This window comes from Poromitra crassiceps (genome assembly GCF_964638095.1).
Source record: "Poromitra crassiceps genome assembly, chromosome: 5".
NCBI classification, from domain to species: Eukaryota; Metazoa; Chordata; class Actinopteri; order Beryciformes; family Melamphaidae; genus Poromitra; species Poromitra crassiceps.
This window is the reverse complement of record NC_139642.1, coordinates 16,626,115-16,648,725: the sequence shown is the minus strand read 5'-3', so window position 1 is coordinate 16,648,725 and position 22,611 is coordinate 16,626,115. Positions and strand designations below refer to the sequence as shown.

The window sequence follows — 22,611 nt, the reverse complement described above, 5'->3', positions numbered from 1 at the left end:
TGACAATAAAATATAAGTAAAATATTCCCAGATTTGTGTCGGAGAGACAAAATGTCAACACATTTTGGTGGTTCTAATAAATACATATAAAAAATGAAAATAGGGGTCGTTGATATGAAAGAGCTTGAGAATCACTGGTCTAATGTGTAGTGGACCATGCTAGTGTAGTAGTGGGACGTCCTGGGTTTGAATCCAGTCTCATGTCATCCTCCCCTCTCTCTCTGCCAGGCTTTCTTGTCTCTTTTGACATTTGAAAATGTCTAATAAAGAAAAGGGGGAAAATAATCAAAATAGAAAGTACAAATAACACCTTTATAGCAGGTATTTTTGATTTATGCTTCATTTATTCATGCTGTCCGTAATGAATCGTCCTTATAGTTCCACCAATAAACAATGACCAGCATAATGGCATCCTATTGTAGTTTTCCTCATTAGTCCAATGAAAATGCCTGAATGTCCGGTCGCTCCATCCCAGAACCGACCCAACAACCTCATGCTGGCCAGCCCGCTGGCTTCAGTCTTATGTAGAAGAGACCGTCTGGCTTCAGAGACTAGCGGCACTTTACACGAGGACGGTTTCCTATGTTGACGGGGAATTATTGTATCGTTAGTGCCTCCCTTTTAGACGGCGACGGCGAATTTGCGCTTAGAAACGAGACATTTTGAAACCACCCTCCAGAGTGAAATTCTTGGTGACGCTCCCCCGCTGAGCGCTCCATGTAATCGCTTGAGACGGCTCATTTTAGGAACTCTGACGTGCCTGCGCACGCGACACACGCGATTACGCCATAGTCGTGCGCAAGTTGCCAACCATTTTCAAAATAAAACGTCAGTATGAATGAAGTTTGGCAATATTCAGAATTAAGCTACACTGCGGCCAACTTCATTTACATGTTCATAACGTTACTGCTGCGAGGAGCCGATGGCTGTACCCGGTCGGCATTTAACGTTAGTTACAAAAGCACATCGACAGTGTTTTCTCACTGCCAGTAGCCTACAGTAGGGTTTGACAGATAGCACACTCAGCGCTCCCGGTCCTCGCTGCTCGTTAAAGATTTCCAATAGGCGTTATTCTGATAAACTGGTCACATATACTGTATGTTACGTTCTCACCCGACAAATATTAAAACTTTAAAACAGTTTGGGTTTTTTTTAGCTTGAAAACAGCTTTTTGCCAAGTCTAAATGACTGCGGTAGGCGTACTCTACTTCCGTGTTTAAAACCGGAAAGACAATTACGAAATGACGTCATGCAGAAGCGTCCTTGTATGGGCAAAGAATAAGGTGATCACACTGCCACCTAGCGACCTGGCATGTACATTACGGCGTTTTAAAAATTCAACAGCGCTCATGTCAACAGGGAGAAGGTGTGAAGGAAAAGGTGTGAAGGAAACACTATTGTGTCGTTTCTTCCAGAAACTGTCCTCGTGTAAAGGGCCCCCAACAGGAAGTGTAAATACAATTGTTAGTTCCGATTGTATTTACACTTCATGTGACTCATAAACCAAGTCTGACAAATAATGTGAGTCAAACTAGGTTAGACCAGGTGAGTCAGACTAGTTTGAGCAGGTAAAACAGCTGGCATTTTGAACAGGAAGTCGTCATACATACAATGGGTTAAGTGGGCGGGGCTACATACGGTGAATAGGGCTGTCCCACATGTCCTTCATGTTCCCATCAAAGTCCAGTTTGCACCATGGGACCATGGCACAATTCCATGGATTCCTCTCAGGAACACATGGTCTGTCTTGAGACCACGGGGTCGCATTTATCAATATGTGCCTAGAATCCCGACTGAAACCAGGACTTGTCCAGTGACTGTCTATGCCAGTGGTTTCCAAACTGGGGAACGCGTACCCCTAGAGGTACGTGGAGGGGTTACACCAGATGGTCAAGCAGAAAGATCTCCCTCTTGTTAATTCATAGAGGATTTTGATCAACTTTGTTGACTAGCTTGCTATCCTTGCAATCACTGTTGTCGTGTTACATGCAGGGCTCATGTGCTCATGTTAAAATAAAGAAATAACATTTACCAGATTACTGGTAACACTTTATAATAACGTTCAGTCGTAAGTCATTTATAAGCCTTTAGTTAATGAGGAACTAACCATTTACAAAACATGAATATACATTTGTAGATGATTAATAAATGTTATGTTAACACAAGTGTGTCATCAATAAACCTTTAGTAAATGAAGTGTTCCTCACCTGTTGTAAATGATGTGTAAATAATTTACAATTCATTTACGAGGCTTTCTGCATGCCCTAATCTAAAGTGTAAACCATTCATCACACATATGTGTTACATACAAGGGGGTAGCTCTGTTTGTCAAAATTGAAGCCAATGCTGAAGTGTCCTCTTTGCCTGCAGGGGGCGACCCATTCGTTTGTTGCCTTCTGTTTTGAAGCCTCAAGTATGGCCTCAGTAAACACTTTCCTAATGTGTTTGTGGTCTCAATCGCTATATTCAGACTATGTTTTGGGGCGTGATTGACAGGTCACTTGTCCATTGATCACACAGCTCGCCGATCACGGACCAATAGCAGGCCGTGCTCTGTGGGAAACCCCTGGACTTGTGTCGAGATCCAAGATGGTAATGGCCAAAATGCCATACGTGAGGCGTCAAAAAACAGAAGTCCACAGACCAATGGGTCGCCCCCTGCAGGCCATCCGAAAGAATGCAGGTTTAAGTGCACTTCCGCATTGGCTTCAATTTTGACAGAGCTACCCCCTTGTATGCAACACATTTATGTGTGATGAATGGTTTACACAGGGGACACAGAAAGCCTTGTAAATTAATTGTAAATGATTTGGGTAAGGAACACTTCATTTACTAAAAGTTTAGAGATGGTAGATACAACACATTTGTGATATGTTAACATAGCATTTATTAATCATCTACAAATGTATATTCATGTTTTGTAAATGGTTAGTTCATCATTAACTAAAGGCTTAAAAAATGACTTACGACTGAACGTTATTATAAAGTGTTACCAGATGACTTTGGGAAAAGTGCACATTTATAGACCCGCTGGTATGTGTACATTCATCATCTCCTGCACAATGTAACATATTGTCACTGTCGCGTGAAAACCTCCTAACCCCAATTTTCATTTGAAGGATTGCGTACGGGTTGGGGGAATTCGCTTGGGCTTCTGAAATCTCTTCCAAACCAATGCAAAATGTAATGTAGGGCCAACGAGCTCAAAACAATTAAGGTCCTGAAAAGTTTACAAGGTTTTCACCCAACAGCAGCAGTCGTGATAAAATGAAAGAATTGCACAATATATAATGCTGCTGCTGTAACGAGTCGTTACAGCAGCAGGAGATTCACTCTTTACTAACGAGTGATTTCCCCACTTGTGCCGTCAATAAAGGCTATGGTATCGTATACTGTAAGTGTAAAAGGCTGTTTTGTGTTGAGCTAGCCTGCAACCTCTTCTAAAGCCACCTATTTCTGAAGAAAATGGTGAAAACGACATACCCAAACTAAAATGCTTACTGTGGCTGAACCGCTAGGGGTACAGACAACTGCCTGACCTTTTCTGAAAGGTAAGACTTTGACGTTTCTGTTCCAAGTGTCAGAATGACTCTATGTGTTACTGACCCTGAGTAACACCAGCTCAAACACAGTGGTTGATTCTCGCCTAGAATAAAAAACACTTTTACAGTGTAAACAGTTACCTGTGGTTGTTGTATTTATGGCTAGAAACCCAATGGAGACATAGCCACAGGCCTTACCACATCCCAACTCAAAGAAGATGAAAAAATACCAAAACATGAGTATTTGGCAGTGGTTTTTGTAGGGAGATACCTCGGCGGATTTCCAAAAAGCCATTATAAAAAGCCATTTGAAAAAGCCAAATAATCTGAAATGTTGTCTTTGTCTTTGTACAAAGACGGCTATAACTTCTGCTGTGTTGATCTGATCTGAAAAAGGAAGACATGGTTCGATGCGCAAGATTCAGCCGGTTAATTTGCTATGTAGCATGAACAGCATTGTTCAGAATTAACTACCTAATTAATCACATAAATGACAGATGAACAACAAAAAAATCAGAAACGTAACGCCGGGGTTACGGTGCCATGCAAGAACATCCGGGTCTGTGAAAGATTCTGTTTGGTTCTGCGGATCCATCGGGACTCCGAGCTGTGTGTCATTTCAGTGGGGTGGGAGTATCCGGTCCTTCGGTCAATCAGCTTGGGATCCGGTCAAATCCAAATCCACTCCAACGAAGAACGGCGAAAACGTCTTTCCCGCTGAGAAAAGTCGGCTGTTGCGTACTCCTGTTCGTGTTTGATTGTTGAAGTAGCCCCGCAACCGTCTCTCGCAGAACGAAACACAAATGTGAGTTCACGTGACCGGATGGTTGACCCAGGCGAGTGTTGAGCTGTTCGCTTTCCAAGAACCCGGGGTTTGATCGCCACAGGTTGCAAAAGCAATTCCTGAAATGCAGAAAAATTCCGCCTGCCACATTGAATCTGCGCTCAGACGTTACGGAGCGCATCCTGCGTTCATTCTTTCAAAAATGTCTTTGAGAGTCTCGAGGAACTCCCCCACTGCTTTCGAATCATGCTGCTCACACGTCTTTTCACATGTCTGTTGGGAGAGAGAGAGAGAGGTTTCCATGTTATTACCATATTATTCCGATGATTCTGTTCTGTTTACTTTTGCTTTGCCAACATGGTATTTCCTGCCAATAAAGACACTTTTTACTTGAATTGAGAGAGAGAGAGAGAGAGAGGCGAGGGGGAGTGGAGGGAGAGAGAGAAGGGTGGTGGAGAGAGAGAGTTGCAGGCAGAGTCAGATCAACAGTCTGCACTATAAACCAGTTGACTTTGATGAAATCACTGGGATGTTTTGGTGATGTGATGCAAAGGTTCTCTCTCACACACACACACACACACACACACACACACACACACACACACACACACACACACAGCTGCAGAGAGTGTGCTGGCTGGGAAACCATGTAACCCAAAACTCCTGTGGGGATGGTGAGCAGCTGTTGGTTCAAACAGAAACATGTCTAAATTCACCGTATACACTAGGCAGGGTATAAAAACAGGGTTTTTAAACAGTGATCCTGAAATACATCAAAACTTGACAGTGATCAATCGTCATAGAATTTAGCAACATAAACCCTGAAATAAATAGGTAATTTAAATAAGATAAAGTAACTTAAGAGCGCGAGGAAGAACAGATAGTTCATGTCTTTTGGTTCTGCTTGTGGGCACAACGTATTCTCTACACTGACGGAGAAACCATGCAGGGGGGAGGAGCTATCCTTGAGTATGTTGGTGAGGGTATGCAGGGTGATGGAGGAGAAGAAGATGGAATGCCCATGATCCTACAGCAGGGGTCCCCAATTACCTTTCACCAAGGGCCACATTTTGCTGAGGCCCGAGGGTTGGGGGCCAAACGGCGCCGGTGCGAATTCTTTTTGGCATTTGAAGGCAGGTTTAGAGGAATAACTCATTTTAAATTAACAGTTGTGATGTCATTATTCAGTCTTAACCACCAATATTTGATCCTTTTCTCACTCACTCCTATGTCACCACCATGACATGAACATTTCAACACTTATTCAGCGGGTATCTTGCATGTTGTGTTCAGATGCACAGTAAAAAAATATATATATATTTTTGCAATTCCAGCGTGGGCCACACGGGGCCAATTGAAGAGCCCTGTCCTACAGCATCTTTTCTCTACCTTCTCCAGCTCCTCAGAGAGGCCTTTCGTCAGCCCACCCAAGACTGGGCTGGCATACTCAAGGACTGGGCGAATGAACTGCACGATTTTAAGGTGGGTTTGTTGTTTGTTTTTTACTTGTTTGCTCGTGACCCCGTTCACACTCAGCAGACAGCTGTACTTGTAGTCCAGGCATTTTACGCAAATATGTGGGTCAACCTCACACTAATTGCAACAAAACCAAACTCAACTGATTTTGTATCCTCAATATGTCCTCAATGAAGGAAAAAAAGTGTTAAGGAAATGTATGAAGGGAAAGTTTTGAAAATGACCTAAATATGATGGTAGCCTATGGAAGCCTTTTTTTTTTTTTTTTTTATGTGCCATAAATCTCATCACTTATATCCTGTATGTGTTTTTTGCTTCAAGGAGGGAAAAAAAAAAAAAAATGTTAAAAAATAAATAAATAAACGTTTTTGGTAGCATCATATGGGTCATTTTCAAAAATTTCCCTTCATACATTTCCTTAACACTTTTTTTCCTTCATTGAGGACATATTGAGGATACAAAATCAGTTGAGTTTGGTTTTGTTGCAATTAGTGTGAGGTCAAGTGACATTTTTACTGGACTATTGCCTGACGCGGCTGGTCTCCATTTCTCCAAACTGCGACTGCGCTGGCTGCATTCTACACCGACTGTCGGCACCACATCAAAAAAATAACCATCCCTTTAACTTTGATTCACATGGCATGATGATTATCAGGCAACTTCAGTCTTCACCAAAATATCAGAGAACTTGTGCTGGAATTTGTACTTGTCACATTACAGACATGGTAGATTTGATCAGGAGAAATTCAATCACCAAACATCTCTGCAGTTCCGAATGTCTACAGGTTACATTGGAGCCATCTTGATGTCTGCAGAGCCGTTTTCACACATGCATACAGGAAAATTACCTGTAAATCAATATCGTCCATTTCCCGGAATTTCCCTTCACACCTGAGCGCTCGCATGTGTGAATATAATCGTCAAATAGCCTGTATGTTGGGGGGCGGGGGCAGGGGCTTATTTTGGGGGTCGGCAAAACTCCGATGGTGAAATAAGTTCGCTTGTCACACAATAAATCACACTCGTTTGTCTTAAGAGGGCATGTATGTTGTATCATTCACATTCACTAACCAGTCTTTGAACTGAAATCTTTGAAGAAGTTGGGATCCGTGTCTGAGAGAAATCGCCTGGCTGGTTCGATGTTTACCCGTTCACCTGCGTCGCGTTGAAGCACTTTTTGCAGACTGGCTTCGTTTGATGTGTCCAGGGGGCTTGCCTTCGCTGTCAGCAACCTAAGCAAAATACTTCCACATTTCGCTTCGTGCATCTGCTTACAAGCGTTGGGCGGCTTGCAAGACTCGAACAAGCCTTTGCCATTTTCGCTGTCTGTGTCCCTGTCGGGCTGGACTGAAGGACTCTGGCCAGAGAGCGAGCAGAGAGGGGGGGGGGGGGGGACGCCCACACATGAAGCAGCCATCCCGCTCTTATGACAACCTAGAAACTGGTGAAAAGTCTGCGATGACGGGGTCGCGCTTATACCGGAAAACAACTTTCACACTCCAAGGCATTAGACCGCTTTCCGGTCATTTAATGGTAAAAAGCGCATGTGTGAAAACGGCTCAGGTTACATTGGAGCCATCTTGCTTCACATTGGCAGCTGCTGAAGGGAGCAGAACATTTTCCCACTATGGAGCCAAAGTTGTGTAGTTGAGTGATGTTGCAGTTCTACAGTGGCTGCACTTAGTTAAGACATTGTGTTCTGATGTATCCGGTACTGAAATTGACTGATTGGCTGATCCAAATAGAGTGGAGCTGTACGGGACCATTTAGTTTGAAACATTTGTAAACAGTTGCAATATGATGCGAGTGTGATTCATGGGAATGTGATTTGAGAGTTTATATTTATGTATTGAGTTGGAGGTGCTCTCTCAGCCGGACTCATTTCCCGTGGCGGGGGGGGGGGGGGGGGGGGGATTAACTCTTTAATTAGGAATAATGTTAACTGCTCAGTCACTTGTGTCGTGTGTGTGTGTGTGTGTGTGTGTGTGTGTGTGTGTGTGTGTGTGTGTGTGTGTGTGTGTGTGTGTGTGTGTGTGTGTGCATGTGCGTGTGTGCGCGTGTGTGTCTGCGTGTGTGTGTGTGTGTGTGTGTGTGTGTGTGTGTGTGCGTCTGCGTGTGTGCATGCGTGCGTGCGTGCGTGCCTGCAAACACTTAAAGGTACAGTTCACCCCAAAATCAAAAATGCATTTTTTTTTGCATATACATTGTTTTGGTGTGTTACGGAGTTTTGGAGATATCGGCCCTAGAGATGTCTGCCTTCTCTCCAATTCAATGGTACTGGATGGCACTCGACTTGTGTGGTGCTCAAAGCACACACACACACACACACACACACACACACACACACACACACACACGCACAGACAGACAGACAGACAGACAGACAGACAGACAGACAGACACGCACGCACGCACACACACAAGAGAAACTCAACAGCAATGTATCTTTCCAGAAATCATGACCGTTACTCAAGATAATCCACAGAGAGCAGTTTCATGTAGGAACTATTTTCTTTCGACCGAACTACTACTTCTGGAAACCAAACGTACGCTACAGGCATAGCCTGCGACGTCATGTTGAAGGCTGGGTTTACCCAGGCTAGCGAGCACACTCAATCCAATGAGAAAAGCTTAGGTGCAGCAAGGCAAAAACAAACTATTTAGAAGAGAGAACAGGCCGGTGGTGCAGTAAGCGCTGTCGCCTCACAGCTAGAAGGTCCTGGGTTCGCTTCCCACCTGGGACGCTGTGAGCGCTGAAGGAGTGCGTGCCCGTCCGCATGTCCTCGAGTGCCCGCCGCCCGGGTGGGGTCGTCAAAAGGGCCTTTCTGTGTGGAGTTTGCATGTTCTCCCCGTGCCCCCTGGGGGTTTCCTTCATATAGGAACCCCTCACCAAAACATGCAATATCCTGGTCGCTGAAGTGGTGCCTCCTCTGGTCGTTCGGGGCACCTGTTCGGAGGGAGGGGAACTTGTTGGAATAGCGTGATCCTCCCACGTGCTATGTCCTACCGGTGAAACTTCCCCTGTCAGGTGAAAAGAAGCGGCTGGCTAACTGCCCATGTCTCGGAGGAAGCATGGGGCCAGTTTTGGCTCTCCCCAGATCAGCAGAGGGTGGAGCAGCAACCAGGATAAATAAATAAAAATTAGCACTAAGGGGGATAAAAATCGGATAAAAAAATAGCAAAAAAAAAGAAAAGAAGAGAGAACAGGCCAACACGCTAAATGTCCTTTCAAAAGTGTAGTTATTCATCTGGCCGCAGCAGCAATGGACGTTTCAGCAATATTTGATGTGTTGCTCATGCCTGGGGGAGAGGGGGGACGACTCTACTATGTGCTGTTTTCCTACTAAAGCTTCTTATTATTGGGAGTTTTTCCTTCTGTAGCCTACATTTAGGGTCTATAGCTCGGGGGCCAGATAGGCCAGGCTGGCTAATCGCTAGATTTCTTTGTCTTAAAATCAGATTTTTCTTTTCCTTATACAAGTTTGTTTGGTGATACTTTGTAATAACTTTCATCTATCAGCCATTTATAAGCAGTTAGTTAATGATGAAGTACACAAGAATTACGTATTACAGAGTATCTGTGTGACTCATCAGAGACTGCGGGTGTGAAGTCATGACCTGTGTACCACACAGGGGAGTGTGGCTGATGTAACACAGGTGTACCACACAGGGGAGTGTGGCTGATGTAACACAGGTGTATCACACAGGGGAGTGTGGCTGATGTAACACAGGTGTATCACACAGGGGAGTGTGGCTGATGTAACACAGGTGTACCACACAGGGGAGTGTGGCTGATGTAACACAGGTGTATCACACAGGGGAGTGTGGCTGATGTAACACAGGTGTATCACACAGTGGAGTGTGGCTGATGTAACACAGGTGTATCACACAGGGGAGTGTGGCTGATGTAACACAGGTGTTAACGTGTGATGTAGCACGAGACTGAAGTTAACGTGTGATGTAGCACGAGACTGAAGTTAACGTGTGATGTAGCACGAGACTGAAGTTAACGTGTGATGTAGCAGGAGACTGAAGTTAACGTGTGATGTAGCACGAGACTGAAGTTAACGTGTGATGTAGCACGAGACTGAAGTTAACGTGTGATGTAGCAGGAGACTGAAGTTAACGTGTGATGTAGCAGGAGACTGAAGTTAACGTGTGATGTAGCAGGAGACTGAAGTTAACGTGTGATGTAGCACGAGACTGAAGTTAACGTGTGATGTAGCACGAGACTGAAGTTAACGTGTGATGGAGCAGGAGACTGAAGTTAACGTGTGATGTAGCACGAGACTGAAGTTAACGTGTGATGTAGCACGAGACTGAAGTTAACGTGTGATGTAGCACGAGACTGAAGTTAACGTGTGATGTAGCAGCAGACTGAAGTTAACGTGTGATGTAGCACGAGACTGAAGTTAACGTGTGATGGAGCAGGAGACTGAAGTTAACGTGTGATGTAGCACGAGACTGAAGTTAACGTGTGATGTAGCACGAGACTGAAGTTAACGTGTGATGTAGCATGAGACTGAAGTTAACGTGTGATGTAGCAGGACGTAGCCTGACACGAGACTGAAGTTAACTTGTGATGTAGCACGAGACTGAAGTTAACGTGTGATGTAGCACGAGACTGAAGTTAACGTGTGATGTAGCACGAGACTGAAGTTAACGTGTGATGTAGCACGAGACTGAAGTTAACGTGTGATGTAGCACGAGACTGAAGTTAACGTGTGATGTAGCACGAGACTGAAGTTAACGTGTGTGTGTAGCAGGAGACTGAAGTTAACGTGTGCTGTAGCACGAGACTGAAGTTAACGTGTGATGTAGCACGAGACTGAAGTTAACGTGTGATGTAGCAGGAGACTGAAGTTAACGTGTGATGTAGCACGAGACTGAAGTTAACGTGTGATGTAGCACGAGACTGAAGTTAACGTGTGATGTAGCAGGGCGTAGCCTGGCTGAAGCTAAAGTTAAAATGAAGGCTCTGCATGGTGAGTGTGTAAGGAGAGTGTTTGATCCAGGGAGAAGTAGGAGGAGGAGGGTTGGAATCGGCTGATGGAATGTGGTGTTTAGTGCTGCAGCCGTATGATCTCCATGTTAAACACATTTCTGGGAAGGAGAATAAAATTGCCGATGTCCTGTTTAAAAGCTAGGAAATGTCTAATTCACAGAAAGTAAATTACTTTGATTTTGCTCTATAATGGGTCTTGTATGACTCTTCTTCTTTCTTTAGGATGAGAGGAGTCCTAGTTTTAAAAATGACGAAATATTGTTTTCGAACTTAAAATCACCGAGAATACATATATACATATATACATATTTATAAACCGGCTCTCTCAAATCAAGCAATCTGATTGGTTCACAGCCATGGTATAAATACCGTATACCACTCTCATAACCCATGGCCATTGATTATTATTTGAAGAGCCATGACGCATGATGGCGCAACTCTCTTACTAAAAGGCTTTGGTTACCTCAAATGACAATGTAGAAAAAACAAAATGGCGGAGACAGCTGTCAGATCCTTGTGAATCGATCTTCGCTTATACCTTTACTAATACTTCGCAGAAAATTATGTTTTGTACAAGAATAGACGCGGGCTAATGTCTTCTTTGCAAAAAAAAGGCTGTTAACCCCGCATTTCTAAATAAGACGTAACGTTAGTTGGTGTCGGGCTTTGCAGAAAGCTCTCAGCTTCTCAGCAAGCGCCAGGATTGGCCAATGTCAACTTCAGTCTCCAGAACGATCCAATCAAATCACCCACACGTCTATCTTCTTGCTAGAGGTCCCGCCTTACAGTAGTGTTTCAACGCTGCTCCCGCTGCTCAGCAGTTATCCCACCCGGCCTGCGGCCTCGTGGGATAACAGCTGATCAGCGGGATATATATGCCACAACACACTGGCTCTCATGCTATATTGCTTAAATATATGTGTAAAATAATATTAAAATCACGAGAATACATATATACATATATATACATATATGTATGTGTAAAATAATGGGTATAAAATGGAAATAGGCACGAGTTTAGGAGCGGTAAAGAGAAAAAGAAAAAAAAATATTTTGGTGTAAACTCGGAAATTAAAGCAGCTACGAGCAACTTTTTCGATTGTTATTAAACAGTATAATTACAATATTGATGCATCACATCTTACCTATAATAGTAGCTGAGACCAAAGCCGTGTGTATCTGAGATTGCTCCCTTAGGTGATTATTAAGTCTATGTCTGTCTAAACTCGCGTCAACAGGGGGCTCTCTAGAGAGACCGGACCGGGTAACCCGGAAGTGAAACACGGAAGTGAAACGCAGCTGCCTGCCTACGCCGTTCGTGCTGCCTAGCAACAGCATAAACATTGTGAACGCCACGCATACTCTCGGGAACATCTCTTGTTATATTCTAACAGGTTTTTTGGAAGTTATTTTGTGGTTATGGCCGAAGTGGCTGCTGCAAACCGTTTAATTTCACTTCCTGATCTGCCCTGGCCACAGAGAGACTAACACTGGCCGATTCACTCGGGGTTCAAGCGAGACTACTCTGCGTTGGTCTCGTCGACTATTAGAGGTAAGATGTGATGCATTGATATTAAATTTATACTGTTTAATAACAATCGAAAAAGTTGCTCGTAGCTGCTTTAATATAATTATTAAAGGTTATGGATAATAATTTTTGTGATGCTAAGTTTTTTTTTGTATTTTTGCTCTTTTGCGGGTGTGGGGGAATGTCACAGAGTGATATATGACTGTTATGTATTGTTAGACACCCCCTTGTGTAATTATAATATGTTAATATTACGTCTTTGCATCAGAGGGAAAAGCAGGAAGTGGGAGTGGCTTAGATATTATAGCCATTGATTTCAGGTGGGCGAGCTCTCTCTGCCCCCGGGCTGCCATTTTGCTGTTGGTTTGATGAGGAAGCATGTGTTGCTGCTGTCCTCCATTTTCTCCAGTTTTCCTCTGATCTCACATGTGGGTGTGAGCGTGCAGGCCCGTATCTAGCTATGAGCACAGGGAACCGGATCTCCCCTAATATTTCAGAGAAAAAAATAAAAAGCAGGATTTGACATGAAAGAGAATATACTGAATAATGACATCACAACAGTATAATCCTAATGTTGATTTAGAATGATATATTCCTCTAAATATGGCTAAAAAAGTTTTTTTTTTTTTTTTTTTTTTTTTTTTTTAATTATATATTACTCTAAATATGGCTAAAAAAAGGGGGGGGGAATCAAAAAAAATTCGGCGGCGCCCGCAATCCGCCTCCCCTTGCTGGATCTCCCCTATTTCGAAACCCTGGATACGGGCCTGTGAGCGTGTGTGTAACTTTTACTTTCAAAAGCGTCTTATAAGCGGAGGCTGTCTGAATCTCCTCCACAATATCGACTGGGCTGGCCCTACAGACCGGACTGTTGAGATGTCATCTCCTCATGCAGTGAAGGTAAGCTGCTCCCATCATTTTGATTTTTCAATGTGACAAGTGTGATTTGATGGGGTCATCCCTATGTTCCCCGGGTCCTATGTTCCCCCGTTCGCTATGCCGACCACCCGCAATGCCGACCTTAGGTTTAGGCGTGGGGGTGGGAGAGGTTAGGTTTTGGGTTAGGGTCTGGGGGAGGTTAGGTTTACTGTATATGGGGGGAGGTTAGGTTTGGCGTGGGGGCTGGGAGAGGTTAGTGAAAAACGGGGAATATAGAACCCGGGGAACATAGAACCCGGGGAACATAGACATGATCCCGATTTGATTAGACACGAGCTCGATTATCTTTTGGGGACCAGACGCTCTGTCACGGTTGTTAAGCGGTCGTGGTGGTCATAATGCATTTATGTGAGCTTGGGCTGGCACAGAGTCGCAAATATTTGACGTGCTCCGTGCGAAAGGAGAGAGAAATCCATATTCCCACAGGTTCGAAGGAGACAGCCGTAAACAAACAGGAAGTAGTCTGACACTGAGATAGAGCGGTTAAAGTGAGAGTTCACTTCCCAGCTCCCATGGAGACTCATCATTCTCTCTCTCTCTTCCTCCATCCTCACCTGACTGAGACGGTTTCCTAGATTGCTCAGTTGTTTCCCCAGAGGTCTCAGATGTGTTTGCATAGCGCTGGGCCACTCCTTCGTGAGGACGCCGACTTCTAGTTTGAAACAGTTCAGGGTTGATTTGTTACATTTCTGCTGGAGAGAGAGAGGGGGAGAGAATATTAGAGAATTTAAAATGTCATACAACTGTTAGCTACTGCAAAGCATGTGTAGGCTAACAAACACGCAGGATCTCTGTAAAAAAGAAAAAGAAAATGTGATTTGATCAAGGGTCACAACACGCGAACAGCCCAGAAATTACCGTTAGCCTTGGTTAGCCACTTAGCATTTCGTGACCGTCGATCAAAACACTTTTTTCTCGTCCCTCAGTCGTCTGACAACAGGAACGGAAGGATAAATCAGTGACAGCAGCTACACACTGTGTTTAGTAGGCTACCTCACATTTTTTGTGATTGTCAAAATCAAAATGCTTGATTTATTTTTATTAGATTTTATTTGACTTTTATGTGATTATTTGGCAAAAATGGCAAGTTTAGGAAAAAATATGCGACCCCCCTCCCCCCACAATAAATAAATGCAGGAGAAAAAGATAGAAAATTAGTTTTTCCCCTTTTCCCCCTCGCTTTTATTCTTTGTTTTTGCTGAAAGTGAAATGTTTTATGCTCACTCACGATTCTCTGGAAGACTGGTTGGCTTGGTTCCAGCCTTAAAACTCCTTATATACGGATTTTTCAAAATGTCTATGGAGAAAATGAACGGGGAACTCACTTCTGGGGCAAGAAACGTCACATGACTGTTGAGCTCTATTTGGAGGCTATAGGAGCTGGACTTGACTTAACCCATTGATACCCGATGCAGCATTTGCGTGTATATCCCTCATTTGTGTGTGTATCCCTTTAAGACCGCGAACCGCGTGACGCGGTTCGCGGTCTTAAAGGGATACACACACAAATGCTGCATCGGGTATCAATGGGTTGAGTCTGCTACACCAGTTCTCTCACCAAAGTCAAATCTCTGGAGAGAGAAAGTCTCCGTAAACGATCACACAGGCCTCAAGAACCCAAACAAACCTATTCTGTGACTCAATACAGTCAAGAGGCAGCCCGTGTAAAGAACATCATGAGAGTGACCCCACACTGTGTGAAGTGTCCACAGAGCCCCCAGCCTTCCCTTAAAGAGTGACCCCACACTGTGTGAAGTGTCCACAGAGCCCCCAGCCTTCCCTTAAAGAGTGACCCCACACTGTGTGAAGTGTCCACAGAGCCCCCAGCCTTCCCTTAAAGAGTGACCCCACACTGTGTGAAGTGTCCACAGAGCCCCCAGCCTTCCCTTAAAGAGTGACCCCACACTGTGTGAAGTGTCCACAGAGCCCCCAGCCTTCCCTTAAAGAGTGACCCCACACTGTGTGAAGTGTCCACAGAGCCCCCAGCCTTCCCTTAAAGACAAGCTGGTGCGCAGTGACTCAGCTGTTATCGCTTATTGATTATGAAATGAAAACCCACGGAACCTACATTTTATCTATATCAGTCCGGGAGCGAGTCAACACGGTGATATCAAGAGGTCCATAAAGCACGCACACTGCAACCTCTAGTGAACACTGCACAGCGAATGTACCCTATATTTTCTCCCCTCTCCCACAATGCAATGCGGCCGCGTGTTTACCAAGAGCGAGGCAGTGTCCGAAACTCGTTTGATCGTTCCCCATATAGTTCACTATATGATAAACGCGCATGGGGAATAGGGGTGGGAATCACTGAATTGCCCCCACGATACGATATTATCACGATATTTAAGTCACGATCCGATAGTATTGCGATATTGCGATCTGCTAGTATTGCGATATATTGAGTATTGCGATATATTGTGATTTATTACCTTTTTTCAACTGCAAATGATGTTCCCCAAAGGTAAAAACTGTGTCAACATCCGTTTGATCTGATCAGATAAAGTTTCCAGTCTGTTCATCTCACTTCAGTCAGCTTCTATGTGGGCATGTTGGCACTAAAGAATGACAGGCATGTCAGTTGCATAATCCCTGGAGGTGAAGCGTGATTCCTTCTCTGTGGGTGCAGATCACTGTGGATGTTGGCAGTGAAAGGTAATGTGAGGGGGAAGTTCACCCTCGGGCTCTGTGATGTTGGCGCTGTCGAGGCACGCGTCAACCAAAACAACAACGTTGAGATTGGGAAACTCTCCCACAGGGACCAGCAGTGTAGCAACTTTGCCTTCCGGTGTATTCACATCAGCACTATTAGCTAGAACACGTTTAGACGTGTATTCACAGCAGCACTATTAGCTAGACCACGTTTAGACGTGTATTCACATCAGCACTATTAGCTAGACCACGTTTAGACGTGTATTCACATCAGCACTATTAGTTAGACCACCTCCTGGCCCACCCAAGCTGATGCTGGGGGGCCAGGAGGTACCTGTGGTGGAAACAACAAAGTATCTGGGATACCACCTTGGCCAAAACCTGACTGGAGATCTTCACATCGAGAAGGCAATAAAAACTGCCTCCAAGTGGCTGCACCATCTCACTGTCATGGCGAGGCACGGATTACCAGCAGATGACCTCATCACCATCTACAGCACTCTCATCAGGCCGTGTCTGGAATACAGCTCAGTGCTCTTGGTGGGCTGCTCAAAAGAACAACAGGCAGAGCTAGAGCGAGTCCAGACACGTGCCTGCAAAATGATCAGAAGGAGAGCTGGTAACATCTCACAACCCCTATCCTTCGCTCCAGACCAGGAGGGAGGAGGCTGCAGTGAAGCTGGTCAGGGACATGCACGACGAACAACACCCTCTGCATGACCTGCTACCTCCAACACGAGGCAGCTGCACTGCCAAGACACTGAGGAACCAGCACAAGCTGGCTGAACCCAAGGCCAAGACCAACAGGCTGAGAAACTCAACTCTGCATGCTGCAGTTCGGCTCTATAATGAGACGCTTTAGTTGGCCGCACAAATAACACAGCATGGCTACCATGACTGCTACCTGTCCTTGCTGCCCTGAAATATTTTAACTCTGTAATTGTTTTGTATGTAGCCTATCTTTTTAGATTTAGTCATTGTTGTTGTGTGAATTGTAAAGTTCAGCAGCTTTTCAGCGGGGCCCTGCAGCTTCACTGCAAGCATGAATTAATCAAATCAAATAAAAAACCAGCAGCTCTATAAGGCCATGTTCACATTACAGGCAAATCTGATTTGCTGCTAAAGTCATTCATCATCATTATCTTGATTGGTTTCCCAAATCTGATTTGGGAGTTTGTCCGCACTGCCACAAATCTGATTTGGGCAAGTGTTCAAATCGGATCTGTGTGTCCAGACCTCCATATGTGGTTTGGGACAAGTGACACAAATCAGACTTGGAGCGTCCAGACTCATAAAACCAATCTGGATAGAATCATTAATATGTCACTAAAGTTCACAAATCAGATTTGGCCTCCTAGTCTGAACATGGCCTAAGTCACTCTGCCTGACGGTCAGTTGGTCAGTTGGTCGGTCGGTCGGTCGGCTCCACAAAAAGTTTGCCATCCTTTGGCGGACGGCCACTCTTTTTTGTGTATAAAGGTGTGTATTTGTGCTCATGCCAAAGGGCGGCACATTTCCAAATGCAGGCTGGCAAAGGCAGAGTAGGGTGGTGGGCTGCCCTGCCATGCGCCATTTCAAAGTCGCATAATGTGGTCGCAGCTATTGGGAATTTGCACGTGTTTACTTTAATGAGTACGTTTAACTCCTAATGCAATTACTTTGGCTCATTGCAGTGCGTCCCATTGGCCTCCGTAACAAACAGCAGCGAGAGGTAACGGTTACCCAGAAGTTCGTACAAAAAGCAACATGGCAGCCAAACACAAAGATCGCAGGAACGGTTTTGGAGACATTTGCCTTTTTTTTTTTTTGAGCTGTGATGATAGGCTTGTTCACCTCAGTCGTGAGATGGAACTGCAGGGCGGAACTCATTGAGTGGTCCCACTCATTTATAATGCTTTAATTTTCCTTTTCTAAGAAAAACTCGAAACGAAATTAACTTCTCGAAAACGAGATGATTCATCTCAAGGGGTTTATCCTTCTAATAAATTGTGAAATTGTGAAATTTTCCTTTTAGAGTAATGTGATTAAGAGTTTGTGAAATTGTGCGTAATGTGATTAAGAGTTTAAAAAAAATCAGTTTGAGTGTGGTTTCTCTATGTTATCATCTGCCACACCTGGACTGCAAACAGTTTTACAGATAGGCAAGGCAAGCCGGCTTTATTTTGTATAGTACATGTGGCAAATCAAAGTGCTATACAGAGTAATACAAATATGATATTGCATCTTGAGAATCCAGCCAAAGCTGCCAGGCGTGCTGCGACATGGAGGCTACGATAAGAGTGCTGTCAGACACACAAAGAACACGGGACAATAATTTTCAGCTTTTAACCAATATATATATATGGCTTTTGGGGTGGTGTGTGAAGAATTCTGGTCAACATTTCCACATTTGAGACCAAACGGATAATATTCTACAATCTTTATCATTTTCAACAGCATACAGTAAGTGCCCACTATGGGTTCCAGCCTGCTTTTTTTTTGCCCTCCAAAATGCCCAAAATGTGGTACAACCTGACGTCACGGTGTACTCCCCCCTTTCCCATCATGTGGTACAACCTGACGTCACGGTGTACTCCCCCCTTTCCCATCATGTGGTACAACCTGACGTCACGGTGTACTCCCCCCTTTCCCATCATGTGGTACAACCTGACGTCACGGTGTACTCCCCCCTTTCCCATCATGTGGTACAACCTGACGTCACGGTGTACTCCCCCCTTTCCCATCATGTGAAAAATATTTTCTTCATGTGATCATTACTGTAGTTCACGCCAGAGCCATAACAGGAGAGTTGCAACATCTCCATTCACTCCAATTTCATTTCATTTTTAGCACGAGCCCTTTAACAGCGCAAGGCATCGTGGGTACTGTGGCTAATGTTAGCGGCTAGTTAGTTATGTTACATGGCACTTGGCAGTAAAACGCCACTGCATGACCAAATGGATATAACTTTTAAGCATTTCGAGTAACACCGTTTCCATACGGACCATCAGCGTTGGTTAGTTGTTTATAACTTGGCTATATTTATAACAAACTATCTCTAAAACACTGCCTGTCATGCAAAAAAATAAAGAGGGATTGGGAGGCGGGCCATAGCGTCTCTGCCGATGATTTGATTTGTCAGTTGGAGTTGTCGTTGGCCAATCCTGGCGTGTTCCGCCCCCAAATCGAGTGTGGGTTCCCGGACAACCAGGCTCGCCGAGGCGCGAGCCAGATGCGTTAACTTTAGGAGTGCGGTAAATACAATATTCCTGGAATGCGAGTTTAAAGAAAACCAGTTACATGTCCTTTGCATTCTACATCAAATAAAGACATTACCGTTTGTTTCATTTTGTATGTTACATACTTATTGGCCAAGTTATTAGTTAGTTTATGGGCTAGGAAGTATGCCAGGGTACAAGGGACTATAGGCGACCATCTTGCCTGCAGAATTTTCAAATCAAGGAGAATACAGTTTTGCCAGAAATCTGGGCTTAAATATTCGTTTTATCATGTATAATTTAATGAATGATTCATTCAGAGTGATTAGTCATCACCCCCCGCCTCCAGCAACTTCCCCCCGCTTTCGCTCGTGATACTTGTACCATGAAGTGACAATAAAGTTTATCTATCTATCTATCTATCTATCTATCTATCTATCTATCTATCTATCTATCTATCTATCTATCTATCTATCTATCTATCTATCTGTCTATCTTGAGACCTTTGTGGTTCTCGTCAGTGTGAGTTGATGCGTGCGAGCAGCCCACACATGACAGGATAAGACCAACAAGTTGTTACAACAACGCACATACCTGGTAGTCCTCCTCGGTGGGAGTGTACAGTCTGGTGTCCAGCCACTCCTGCCCAGAGAGAGAGAGAGAGAGAGAGAGAGAGAGAGAGAGAGAGAGAGAGAGAGAGAGAGAGAGAGAGAGAGAGAGAGAGAGAGAGAGAGAGAGAGAGAGAGAGAGAGAGAGAGAGAGAGAGAGAGAGAGAGAGAGAGAGAGAGAGAGAGAGAGAGAGAGAGAGAGATGTTATGTTTCTGAGAGAGACGCACACACGCACGCACGCACGCGCACACACACACACACACACACACAGTCAGTCAGTCGCCCTTCCTTCCACAGTCACTAATAATTAGTCACCGTTCTCCGTCTTATTCTCATAACTCGTTTCTTTGTTGTCCTATTCTCATATTCATATAGATCATATTTTTTACCTCATGTCTTGTTTCATTTTCATTTTCGTTTTGTTTTCATTTGTAATCTTTTCTTCTCTTCTATGTAGTCTCAACTACCAAACCCACAACTACATTTGACTGCCTTGTTTATTATGCATGATGTATTTGTAGCTGTATAGTGATTTGATGTCGTCCTGTTATGCGTTTTGTATTTTGTGTTGTACCGTTGCTGTGTTGTGACTTATGTTATTGTCCTGTGTTAACATGTTTGCATGCTGTCTGAGAATGGAGGGGGGGGGGGGGGGGGTGCAAATCTCGGCAGGGAAGAAAAGACACGTGCCGAATAATGCACCAACTCTATGAACCAAACGTACCAACCAATCGTATCAAGGAAATGCTAACAGCATGGAGTTTAATCAAACATTGATGACTCTAAACGTTCATAAACTATATATAGAGTGAAAAATTAAAGGATATATATAGACGTTAGATCATTTCTCATCATTGATGAACACCCACAAAGATTATATCATTTTTAAACGCTGTAGAACCGTCAGTTGCAAAATTACAACTGTCATCACTGTCAACTGCTTTTATCTATCCTAAAAATCCCAGCTATCAGTTTCTTATAGATATATTGATAGATATATTTTTTAGATATATTTAGATATAGTCAATGGGTCCTGTTGTTCAGCCTCACAATGTTATTGGATAGTACATGTGTTTATAGGTCTGCTTATGAACTACACAACCTCCAAGTCTTCTTGGGGCTGACTTTTTTACTAAACAGTAGGCTACGTTATATCAGCTGATCGATGAGAACAGGAGGAGCAAACTGTACCATTGTCTTGGCTTCAGTGATGAGATGATCTTGGACGAGTCTGAAGGCCTCGCGGGCGCAGGGCAGTGGCACCGCGCTGGTTTGGACGGGCAGGTAGACGAACCACAGGAACACGCTCAGGGGACCGGGCCCGCCTCTCAGCATGGCCTTACCCGCTTCACATCATCCACTCGCTGCTGTCTGTCCGCTGTCCCGCAAGATGGCGGCATCCGCATCGCCGCGGACAGTGAGGAGTGGGGCCGGTGTCGTTTACTCATGGAGGACGAGGGATTCAGCCCTCCAGGTATACTTATTCCTCCATCCTTTCGAGGGATCGAGAAGAAAAGAGAAGTTCCACCGGCAAAGTGCCGAGGTGCCCTTTAGCAAGGCGGTTTGTCTCCAACGTGTAGCACTATGTCAGTGATGCTGCGAGAGGCGGGAGGCTCGTGCCTGGAGGGTGTATTTTCCCTGGCAGCTTACTGCGGTTGAACGTCAGGAGAGTTCAGCTTCCCCCCGGCTGGTTGAACGTCAGGAGAGTTCAGCTTCCTCGGCTCGTTGAACGTCAGGAGAGTTCAGCTTCCCCCGGCTGGTTGAACGTCAGGAGAGTTCAGCTTCCCCCGGCTGGTTGAACGTCAGGAGAGTTCAGCTTCCCCCGGCTGGTTGAACGTCAGGAGAGTTCAGCTTCCCCCGGCTGGTTGAACGTCAGGAGAGTTCAGCTTCCCCCGGCTCGTTGAACGTCAGGAGAGTTCAGCTTCCCCCGGCTGGTTGAACGTCAGGAGAGTTCAGCTTCCTCGGCTCGTTGAACGTCAGGAGAGTTCAGCTTCCCCCGGCTCGTTGAACGTCAGGAGAGTTCAGCTTTCTCGGCTCGTTGAACGTCAGGAGAGTGTTGTTTCCCCGACGGGTTCCAGCTGGGCAGCTTCCAACAACAGGAATGTGACGCTGGGAGAAGAAAAGAGAAGAGAGTCAGACTTCGCCAGAGAAATGAACAACAATTCCTATCGATTGAAAGCTCTGTGATGAACCCGCTATCGGTCGATCAGTTCAAACTCATGTTTCACAGCTGAGCTTTGCCCAAACGCACAGAGGTTGAGTTCAAAGTGCGTGAAACGCAACACATCTGGATGTTCTCAGAGGTCAGGTGAGTACTGGAGGATCATCTTACAAAGTCATTTGGTGCATAACTTCGTGTCACGTTGCTGTCGGAACATCGCTAGTGATTTATGTATGCAGCACATAAAGATGAGCCGTGGGCTCCACTACTCTCCACTACTCTCCTATCTGATGTTGCTGTGGGATCTTGATCTTTGAGCAGCAGCCCTCATCTGCAAAACATGGTTTTAGCAGCATGTGAAATCTCTATTCAGATGTTCTTGTATCACAGCCATTTGGAGAAGAAAAAAACAAGCCAGCAAAGCAAACTCATGTGTGTCTGTTCACTTCACAAATACCCTCAATCTGCAAGACTCACTAAACGGGTGGTAGAGCGCATACCACAAAGGCTTAGTCCTTCTTGTGGTGGACCCGTGTTCGAATCCAACCCATGGCCCTTTGCTGCATGTCTCTCCCTATCTTTCCCATTCTTTTCTTGTCTCCCTACTTTACTATCAAATAAAGACAAAGATGCACAAAAAAAGTAAGGATGACACATAAAGGCAAAAAAAAAAAATCTGCAAATTCCAAGACTCCTCGTGCAACAAAAAATGTGTGTC

General features: G+C 44.7%; 1 protein-coding gene across 1 annotated transcript; it reads right to left on the bottom strand.

Annotated features, from left to right (window-relative positions):
- Positions 1-231: 231 nt before the first annotated feature.
- On the bottom strand, positions 232-21,290 carry il15l (interleukin 15, like). The gene is made up of 4 exons (XM_083637593.1): positions 20,924-21,290; positions 19,718-19,765; positions 13,829-13,963; positions 232-4,599 (listed from the first exon to the last, which is right to left on the bottom strand). Exons 1-4 carry the CDS (start codon positions 21,065-21,067, stop codon positions 4,495-4,497), a joined length of 432 nt encoding a protein of 143 aa, XP_083493719.1. The 5' UTR covers positions 21,068-21,290; the 3' UTR covers positions 232-4,494.
- Between the last annotated feature and the right edge of the window lie 1,321 nt (positions 21,291-22,611).